The 10,320-nt window shown below is 47.3% G+C and overlaps 1 protein-coding gene across 6 annotated transcripts; it reads left to right on the forward strand.

Annotated features, from left to right (window-relative positions):
- The first annotated feature begins 1,311 nt into the window (after positions 1–1,311).
- Positions 1,312–9,312, forward strand: ARL2BP (ADP ribosylation factor like GTPase 2 binding protein). 6 transcript variants are annotated; one of them, XM_084959862.1, is made up of 6 exons: positions 1,312–1,717; positions 2,654–2,715; positions 4,831–4,937; positions 6,649–6,734; positions 6,953–7,049; positions 7,818–9,312. In XM_084959862.1, the coding sequence occupies exons 2-6, from the start codon at positions 2,712–2,714 to the stop codon at positions 7,953–7,955; spliced, it is 432 nt and encodes a 143-aa protein (XP_084815988.1). In that variant the 5' UTR covers positions 1,312–1,717; positions 2,654–2,711; the 3' UTR covers positions 7,956–9,312. The 6 variants fall into 6 exon arrangements, with proteins under 6 accessions (XP_084815988.1, XP_013843975.1, XP_084815986.1 ...); XM_013988521.3 differs by having other exon boundaries at positions 7,837–9,312; XM_084959860.1 differs by having other exon boundaries at positions 1,312–1,639.
- The last annotated feature ends 1,008 nt before the right edge of the window (positions 9,313–10,320 follow it).

Consider the following 10,320-nt stretch of genomic DNA (forward strand, 5'->3'; position numbering starts at 1 on the left):
ACATGCCCGAGGCAGCCCCCCAACCCACCCCACCCCACCCTGTAGTCCTCTGGCTGACAACCACAACTGAGTTGCCACAACCTATACTAACTTGCCAGCCAATGAGTTAGCTTCTTGGAAGAGGCTTCTCTAGCCCCTTTCCAGCTGCCCCAACTGATGCCAAGTGGAACAGACTAGATGCCCCTACCACATCCTTTCCAAATTGTAGATTAGCGAGCAAAATAATTGATTTTTTTTTTGTTTAGCCAATACGTTTTTGGATGGCTTGTAACAACATTAGATAACCAGAACACCTGATAAGTTTCCACCTCCACTCTGATCTCTTACATGTATTTGCAATAGAACATGTGGGCAAGTTCATTTGGTCCAGCAGAAGTACATGTGGTTTATAGTGAAAGCAAACAATGAGGAAATTTGCTGAGTTGCCTTGACCAGTGTTTGACGTAACAGAACTCTGCTCAGTTGTTCAGAAGATCTTTCTAGATGCCTGCCCTCTACTTAGTGCTTGCTGAGCAGAGGTAGTACCTCTGAAAATTGATCTCAACCTGGATACAGTTGTGTTAAGGTAACTTTTTGTTCCACATCCTACTGGTATCTATTTGATGTCCATTCAAAGATGTCAATTCACTCAGGCTGGCCAAGAAAAATCAGGTCTAGGGTATTTTTTTTTGCAAAATTTGGCAGTTTGGGAGGGGACTTTTCCTGGAGCAAAGTCACCTGACTGCGTTGGCTCAAAGTGGTTCTGTCAACTTTTATCTTGCCTAGTTACCCAAGAAACCAAATAAGGTTACCGCCAAATAATGTTTGATATCATATGACTATGACATTTATGATGTGTACTACAAGTCATCTTCTTGCGGTGGGGCTTTCCTTCCACAAGGAGTAACTGCCTCGCAAATCAAAAGTCTACATTTTCTGGCTCAAACGCTAAGGTATTGGCTCTCAAGAGATTTTCGATTTACAACGCTCTTAAAACTCGGAAACTACTCAATCGTCTTTCTCAAATCTTGTAACTCATTCCCAAATTGCAAGTGAGGAGGAAATCTAGGTTCTCTCTGGGCGTCAATATCTCCCTTATCAAAATGGGGGCGACGTGAAATTTAATCTCGTCAGCATGAGCAGACCTCAGCGAGGCCCCTACCTGCCCACCGAGGGCCACCTCCCTTCGCGAGCACCCATTCCTTCCCCTCACTTCCTCTCCCTATCTTTGTCCCGCCCCTGACGTCGGGCAACGTGCGCCTGTGATTGGCTGCCAGGACCCGCAAGACGGCGGAAGGGTCGCGGTGGCCATGGTAACTGGAGGCGGGGCGCAGTAACGGACGCCAGGACGCCGCTGTAGCAGCTAGATACGCAGAGAGGCCAGCCGGGACGAGCAGGCCCGGCCGGCGCGTGGCCACAGCCGGGAAGCCCGAGACCAGGGCCTTGCGCGCAGACTCTAGCGGGCTGGGCCGTGAGCCGACCGCGGCCTCGCCGTCGAGACCTCCCTGATGACTGTTGGGGCTCTGCAGAGCGGAGCAGAGACTGGGCCCGGGTCGCGGGCGCGGTAGGAGGCCGGCGTGCCCGCTCTCCTCCTCGTGGTGGATGCTGCAGCGGCGGCGGCGATGGACGCCCTAGAAGAAGAGAGCTTCGCGCTGTCCTTGTGAGTGACGCTGCCTGGCTGGGAAGACTGGAGGCCGGGCTGCCGACGCTTGGCCTCGGCCTCAGCGCTGTGAAACGGGTATCCTCGGTGGGGGTGGGTTAGGGGAACCCTCAAGGCTCAGCCCCAGTTTCAGTGGTTGATTCTGCCGCAGCGGCGACGGCGGGATTCAGGCCTTAGGGACCGGCTTGCAGGGCCGTGTCATGCGGTGATCCACGCATCTATCACAATCCTCCCCTCCCCTCCCCCACCTCCAGTTCTTAGTCGTCAGCAAAACCTGGCGAGTTTGAGCTGCAGAGGCCCGACCGCGGGTCGGAGGACCCTCCATCACTACCACCCCCAAGAACTCCCGATCTAATTGCCTCCTCCCTGGCCAGTGTCTTAACCGCACCAGGTTTACGCCAGCCCACAAGCAGATAGGTGTGGGGTGATAGCTAAGATGCGGTGAGTAGAACCCAAAGGAAATAAATAGGAACCTTAAGATGTCCCGTGCGTGCTTTTGCTCCTTATGTCTCTTTTGGTAATTCCTTGTGTTGTACTAGGTTTCCTATTTTCTTTTTTTTTCTTTCCTCTTGTTTTTGTTTTTGCTTTTGCTTTTTATGGCTGCACCTGTGGCATATGGAAGTTTCCGGGCTAGGGAACAGCCACAGCAATGTAGGATACAAGCCGCGTCTGCAACCTACACCACAGCTCAAGGCAACTCTGGATCCTTAACCCACTGAGGGAGGCCAGGGATGGAATGGATACTAGTTGGGTTCGTTTCCACTGAGCCACAACAGGAACTCCCTGTACCAGATTTTCTGAAAATGGAGACATTACATTCACAGATGTGTCAAGTGTGTTTTCTTCTATTTGGAATTGCTAGATTAAACAATAATCATTCTTAATTCTTAAAGTTGGGTGCCTGGAAGTTTGCTTTGCTGTTTTTTCTTTTGTGCGTGTTTGAAAATTATCTATAATACGTTTTTCAAAAAACAAATTATTTGAAACAGCATCTAATCCAGGCCTGTTTTTCAGCTCTTCCGCCTCTGATGCAGAATTTGATGCTGTGGTTGGCTATTTAGAGGACATTATCATGGGTAAGCTTCCTTACTTGTGCTCTTTATTTAGAACCTTGTTTTTAAGGACATTGAACTCCATTTGGAGAGTTAGCTTTTTATTCTTTATTTTTTGGCCTCACGGGTGGCATGTGGAAATTCCCAGGCCAGGGATTTAATCCCAGCCACAGCTGGGACCTACACCACATCCTTAACCCCCTGTGCCACAAGAGAACTCATGGAGAGTTAATTTCAAAAGTAGAGACAACATCAAGCTTGCATATATGCTACATGTAGCAAGCACACTGTAATATGAAAAAAGCCTTTACTGTGATTTATCTGGGAAGCATAGAGCCTTAAAACAACTAATAACCATCATAGATTCAGTCCCAGGAATGGACTTATTCAGATAATGGGGCACCTAGAACTTACAGGACTCTTGGAAACTAAAGACAATATTAACCTACTTTATTTCAAAGAGCAATTTCGTCTTTTGTCTTTTTGTTGTTGTTGCTATTTCTTGGGCCGCTCCCACGGCATATGGAGGTTCCCAGGCTAGGGGTTGAATCGGAGTTGCAGCCACCGGCCTACGCCAGAGCCACAGCAACACGGGATCCGAGCAACGTCTGCAACCTACACCACAGCTCATGGCAACGCCGGATCGTTAACCCACTGAGCAAGGCCAGGGATCGAACCCGAAACCTCATGGTTCCTAGTCGGATTCGTTAACCACTGCGCCACGACGGGAACTCCTCAAAGAGCAATTTCGTTTTTTCAGTCTTGAGTTTTGATATTTTTGTGACATAAAATACAGTGTAATACCAAAGCACGCGTATCCGGGTCATACTTCATTTGGTTGCATATTTAACTGGGTTCTGATTTGTGGATTCATCTTGGCATCTATAAGTCCTACTAAAGTAGTGAGCACTAACAGGCACTAACTAAGACAAATATGTGGGAGAGAAAAACCTGAGAAAATTTTATCTGTTACCTTCAAATTTTCTGAGAATTAGGAAAAGAATACTTGTTTTTTTGCTGCTTAGTCTTGTTTAGTGAAAAATCACTACGTTTTAGTACCTTTGGGTTCCATAAAGATTCATGCCCTTAACTCCTAAGTACAGATGTTTCCCTTTGAAGCGTGAAGATCTGTGTGGGTCTGAGGATTTCTGGGGCATGCTCAGGAGTACTTTGAGTCCTTTTGGCCCATGTGGGCAGCCTGTGTGCTGTGGGAAAATGAGCTTTCTATAAGCCCAGGGTATTTATCCCAAAGTCTAGGTCATTTGTGAAGCTTTCCACTTATTTTTAGAAATAATAATCTATTTCGTTGTTAAAATCCCCTAATCCCTAATAAGTGCTGGTCCGAACTGATTTCTTTATGTAAATTCCCATCTCCATTCCACCTAGTAAACGTATATGATAGGTATTCTGATCAGCCTCATTTTCTATTCAAAGAAACCAGGGCTTGGAGAAGTTAGGTCATGTGCCCGAGGTCACACAGCTGTAAGTGGTCAAGGTGGGATTTGAACCAAGGCAGTCTAGCCTCTGTCAGAGCCCATCCATTTAATGACTATACGGTTTCCATCGCTGCTGCTAAATTAAGAGAACCGTTTCACTCCTTTGTGGAAAAGGAATGGGAGGCAGTCCCAAGCCACCCTGTATGGCTCTATGTAAAACGCACTGGAGGATGGTGACGGTGCTCGCACAACAATGTGAAGGTCCTCGGTGTCACCAAACCGCACAGTTAACACCATTGGCATCCCCTCCCCAGAGACTGGCCATTGAGAAAGCAGCTCTGCTGACATCTAATTTCTGCCTGTTTATAACTCAGAATGATTTTTAGTCTCTTTTGAAAGAATACATTTTTCTGGAGTTCCCATCGTGGCTCAAGTGGTTAACCAACCCGGCCAGTATCCACGAGGACACAGGTTTGATCCCTGGCCTTGCTCACTGGGTTAAGGATCCAGCGTTGCCCTGAGCTGTGGTGTAGGTTGCAGATGCAGCTCGGATCCAGCGTTGCCCTGAGCTGTGGTGGTGTAGGCCAGTGGCTGTTGCTCCGATTAGATCCCTAGCCTGGGAACCTCCATATGTCTCCGGTGCAGACCTAAAAAAGACCAAAAATAAATAAATAAACAATACATTTTTCTTATTGCGGTTCAGATGATGAGTTCCAGTTATTACAAAGGAATTTCATGGACAAGTACTACCAGGAGTTTGAAGACACGGAAGAGAATAAGCTCATTTACACACCCATTTTTAACGAATATGTAAGTGCATACCTGTTTTCCTTACTGACAATTAGGATGTCTTGAAAATATACGGATTTAGGGTCAAATGATGTTGAAATTTACTCACCTTTTTTTTTTTTTTTTTTGGTCTTTTTGCCTTTTCTAGGGCCGTTTCTGCAGCATATGGAGGTTCCCAGGCTAGGGGTCAAATCGGAGCTGTAGCTGCCAGCCTGCGCCAGAGCCACAGCCACGCCAGATCCGAGCCGCATCTGCAACCTACACCACAGCTCACAGCAACGCCAGATCCTTAACCCACTGAGCAAGGCCAGGGATCGAACCCACAACCTCATGGTTTCTTGTCGGATTCATTAACCACTGCGCCATGACAGGAGTTCCGAAATTTGCTCAACTTTTAAAATCTGCTACCAGCACCCTGCCAGGGATTTTAATTAAAATCTGGTTTGGTTTTCATCTCCTCTGCACAGTTCTTGGGGCTGTTCTCCAAATATTTAAAGATTTTGTCTTCTGTTTTAAAAGATATTTGACTTTGTCATGATCCTCCATTCAGTCATAGTATGTGGGGTCACCATATCTTGCATTTGCATACTTTGGACCTTTTGGCTCACACATACTATGTAATCCACTCAGGGATGTATGACTGAGTTAAAAGTGAAAACCAAGATCAGGATCACTTACTATTGGGAGTTCCTTCGTGGCTCAGCCGTTAGCAAACCTGACTAGGATCCATGAGGATGCAGGCTTGATCCCTGGCCTTGTTCAGTGGGTTAAGGATCCGGCATTGCTGTGAGCTGTGGTGTAGGTTGAAGACTCGACTTGGAACCTGCGTTGCTGTGGCTGTGGTGTAGGCCGACAGCTGTAGCTCTGATGGACCCCAAGGCTGGGAACTTCCATGTGGCTCGGGTGCAACCCTAAAAAGCAAAAAAAAAAAAAAAAAAAAAAGATGACTTACTATTGGTGTCAAAACCAAGACTAAAACCCAGGTACCTCAACTCTTTTTTTTTTTTTTTAACCTAAGTAATTGAAGTTTTTTTTAATTGAAAAAACTTATTTGTAAAATAGATAATCTCTCTGTTTGTATTCTGTGATATGAACATGTGTTTCAGCTAATACAATAGCAAATTACTTTTTTAATTTTTTTATTACTCAAATGAATTTATCACATCTGTAGTTGTATAATGATCATCACAATCCAGTTTCACAGGATTTCCATCCCACAACCCAAGCACATCCCCCTACGCCCCCAGGCACCTCAACTCTTAATCCTTGGGTCTTTGCACTATGCCAGGGCCTCATGCAGCCTCCTGTTAGGATCCCAGCTGTCTGAGAGGTTTGAGCCTCCAGCATTTTCTTTGCTTAACACAGAAGCATGGCTAAATCAAAGATTTCTTAAGCCAAGCCTCAGCTTATAAGGAACTGTGACTGCCTCTGCCTGTATGCTCTTTGTATGTTCTCTGTGGCACAGATGCCACCTATCTAGGCAGAAAAGCCCTCCCTCACTTCACCCATCGCTTCCTGCCATGGCGGGGGAGCCCTGCAGCTCCCTGTCCCCACCCACCTTGGAGCCTTCTTGTAACAGTGTAACCACCGCCCCCATGGTGGGCCAGGGTGCCAGGCACACAGAGTAGGCTCTTAGGAAATGTTGGCAAAGGGCTGGAGGATGGACGGGCTTTCTGCACAGAAGTTGTTTTCCTAAAGTGTGGTGTGGCCAAGATCCTCTCCTCTGCCACAGATTTCTTTGGTGGAAAAGTACATAGAAGAACAGCTGCTGGAGCGGATTCCTGGGTTTAACATGGCGGCTTTCACCACAACGTTACAGTGAGTTCAACTTGCTTTTGCTTCGCCCTTTTCTTACCCTCCTCCTCAACTCTGAAATAAGAGCCTTCTCTCTCTCCCTCTCCCTCTGCCTATCAAGCTTTAGAGCACTCAGTGGTTAGGTCCTGGGCTGGAGGCCCTGCAGACCTTTGAAGGAAATCTCGGAGAGACAGCCTGTGTCGTCATACGTTGTGTGACGCATCCACTCCTTTCTTTTGCAGGCACCATAAGGATGAAGTGGCTGGTGACATTTTCGACATGCTGCTCACGTTTACGGATTTTCTGGCTTTTAAGGAAATGTTTCTGGACTATCGAGCAGTAAGTTTCTCCTATCTGCTTAGCCACAGTGAACCATGTAGAAAGTTCCAAGCAGACCTTGTCGAGCACAAACCACCCCCCATGCTTCTCTGTGTAAGACCGGCTGGTGTGAGCGGGTCATGGAGCAGCCTGTCTGCAGAGCCAGCTACTGCCCTCTGCTGGCTGGAGCCCGGAACCCTTAGTAGGAATTACATTCTCGTGGTTCTGGTGAAAGGGGTCCTAGGTACCTTAGAAGATCCCTACATAATCAAAAGGACAAAACCAAAAAGCAGATCTAATTAGCTGCCTTCCCTTTCCTGTAACGCAGGCCATTTATAGGAAAGAGAAATGTCTTTCAGTGAAGAGAGGTGCATTTTTTAACAGTGACCAGTGCTGAACAAAAATGCAAAATCATCTTCTTGCCCTTCCTGTGTGCTCCCTGGTGGCCCTCCCACCCTGAGCACCTTCTGCTCCGTACCAGAGGCGGGTTCTGAAAGTCCTATCTCTTGCCCCTTAAAGTTGTTTCTGGAGTTCCCATCATGGCTCAGTGATTAACGAATCCGACTAGGAACCGTGAGGTTGCAGGTTCGATCCCTGGCCTCGCTCAGTAGGTTAAGGATCTGGTGTTGCCGTGAGCTGTGGTGTAGGTTGCAGACTCGGCTCGGATCTGGCGTGGCTGTGGCTCTGGTGTAGGCCGGTGGCTACAGCTCCGATCCAACCCCTAGCTTGGGAACCTCCATATGCTGTGGGTGCAGCCCTAGAAAAGACCAGGAAAAAAAAAAAAAAAAGTTGTTTCTTTTCCTTGTAGGAAAAAGAAGGCCGGGGACTGGACTTGAGCACCGGTTTAGTGGTGACTTCATTGTGCAAATCATCTTCTCTGCCAGCTTCCCAGAACAATCTGCGGCCCTAGCTACCACCTCCAGGTAATGGGATCTTTCTGGAGTCACCACCCCAATAGACTGGGAGGCTTTGGCTAATGATGACAGAAGAATACATCTTGGAAAGACCGATTCTGTTCTCCAGCTCTTCATTAGCACAGATGGGTCAGGAGGAAAACTATGGGACCCTTCCTCGACACGTTCTTGTCTCCAGGAACCCTGGTGTTACTCCCATGTAGACAACTGCTCTCGGGGGCTTCCGAGTCCAGCTCCTGGAGCAAGCCCACATCCAGCATTCCACCCAGGGGCCCTTCCCCAGCATACGCATCAATGTGTCTATGTTGGAAGAAGCCGCCATCACCAGCCCTCTTTTGGCCCAGCAGGCCCTACATGTCCTGCCAGGCTTTTTGTGCGCTCAGAGCTTTTTATGTGGGTCAGTTTCAGTCCTGCAGCCCCAATGGTGTTTTTAACTGGGAGTATTTATCTGGAGTGTAACTCAGTCTAGCTGCCCGCCTCAAGATTTCTGAAAATCTTGCTCTCACAGCTAGTCTGTGATGGCTGTAGCAATCAACTTAGAGAGAGACGTCTTTTACCTAAAAGCTACATGTGAGAATCACTTCCTGGTCTGTCATTTGCAGTCTTCGTATCAGTGTCTTCTGCTGGTGCTGCTAGCCCACTGTTTGTATAATTCTTGTTTGTGTTTTTGAAAAAAATATTTTTATAGATGAATACTCAGGCTAACCTAGTGGATATAATCTTGGAACTTCCATGATTACCCACGTCAAGATCAAAGTATTATATGCTGTGTGCTTTTTAGCTATTAGTGCTGTGAAAGCCAAACTGCTTCCCGTGTTCGTGTTGCTGCTTTCCTGGGCACGAGCGACTGTACGCTGGAGCTAGTTTACCAAGTATCTGCTTCTTAGAGCATGTTAGTGTGGGTGCAGGTTTGCTGAAACCCCTTTCTGTGTAAATCAGCGCCTTAGGTTTTCTCTGTTGGGGTGGGGGCTCCGTACTTCCTTTTGCTTTCAAAATAATCCTACCAAGATGGTGTTCACTGGTCTGGCTCAGCACGGATAGGAGAGAGCAGACGGCGCTACTGGTCCTGTCTGCTTGGATTTAGCACTCTGATTTAGTCCCATGTTTGCTCGAATGTTAAGTGACCAGAAAATATGGTTGTCACATCTCTAGAAAGACAGACCATAGCTAGTTCAGTTCCCAGTGTGTACCTTACGGGTTTTTTGTTTTTTACCTAATATTTTTCAAGTAAAAATAAGAATCTGTACTGACTTTTGGTTCTGGTTTTAAAGGATGAGCTATATATAGGCTGTGTGCTTTTCTGTACTGATGTGGCGCTTACTAAGTACTTTTGTACCATGAGTAAAATGTGAGGTGTTTTGCAAAAACTATCTTAAATGAGTCATCCCCTTTCTTTACTGTAGCTGCTGCCATTGGGTTGTCCATGGTTGGGTCTTGGAAGCCAAAGGCAGTCTCAGGGCCAGCTCTTGTAAAGTGCTGCGCTCCTGCTCTTACTTCCCCTTCTTGCTCTTTTTGCAAATGGGATCACCCATCTCAGGCCAATGGGCCTGTTGAGCACTTGGGAAGACCCGCTGGTCCATCTGGCTGAGGAAAGGCAGGTGGACACATCCAAAGGTGAAATTATGAAAAGTGAACAAGAAAGGCAAATGGTTCTTTTTCATCCTTTTCCACTCAAAAAAAGCAAGCTCAGTGTTGCTTCATGTTAGAAAATAAGCTGTCTGATTTCTTTTTAAACAAACTAGAACTCTCTGTCCACATGGAAACTTTTGCATCAGGTCCACCTTTGGTGGGGCTCCAGGTGTGGCCGGAGAGAGAAAGGCTGGTGTGAGGCCCCAGCCTCAGAGACACCTGCTGCCTCCTGTTGCTCCAGCCTCCCCCGCTGGAAAGCAGTGTTGACCCAGACTGCAGGGGCTAGGGCCCGGGCGGCCTTGGCCTCCCGCAGAAGGCAGCGAACATCCTCACCAAAATAGGCTGTTTTAAGGTGTCAGAAACCTGCTAAGACTTACCTAGGATTTTATTCTCTCTCGAGCCTCAGAAGAAAATGGGTTGATCTTCCTTAAAACTAAACTCTCTTCTTATGGCTTAGTCCTGGAATAACTATAATTTATTACTCAGACTCTGAGACACTGGAAAGTAAAAAAGGAGGCTATTAATAGTTACACACGGGAGTTCCCGACATGGCGCAGTAGAAATGAATCCAACTAGGAACCATGAGGCCTCGATCAGTGGGTTAAGGATCCGGCGTTGCTGTGAGCTGCGGTGTAGGTCGCAGACACAGCTTGGATCCTGCGTTGCTGTGGCTGAGGTGTAGGCCGGCAGCTACAGCTCTGATTCCACCCCAGCCTGGGAACCTCCATATGCTGTGGGCATGGCCTCAA

The sequence above is a fragment of the Sus scrofa genome, chromosome 6, assembly GCF_054392235.1.
Source record: "Sus scrofa isolate SSC_HxYL_T2T_F1_AM1 chromosome 6, Sscrofa_HxYL_maternal_Yorkshire_Landrace_v2.0, whole genome shotgun sequence".
Lineage (NCBI taxonomy): Eukaryota > Metazoa > Chordata > Mammalia > Artiodactyla > Suidae > Sus > Sus scrofa.

Excerpts from the sequence above, each read along its gene's own strand:
- ARL2BP (XM_084959860.1), top strand. The coding sequence starts at position 1,602 with ATGGACGCCCTAGAAGAAGAGAGCTTCGCGCTGTCCTT. Across the intron at positions 1,640-2,653 it reads GAGAGCTTCGCGCTGTCCTT|CTCTTCCGCCTCTGATGCAG; the intron begins GTGAGTGACGCT and ends CCTGTTTTTCAG. Across the intron at positions 7,050-7,817 it reads TGTTTCTGGACTATCGAGCA|TTGTTTCTTTTCCTTGTAGG; the intron begins GTAAGTTTCTCC and ends AAAAAAAAAAAG.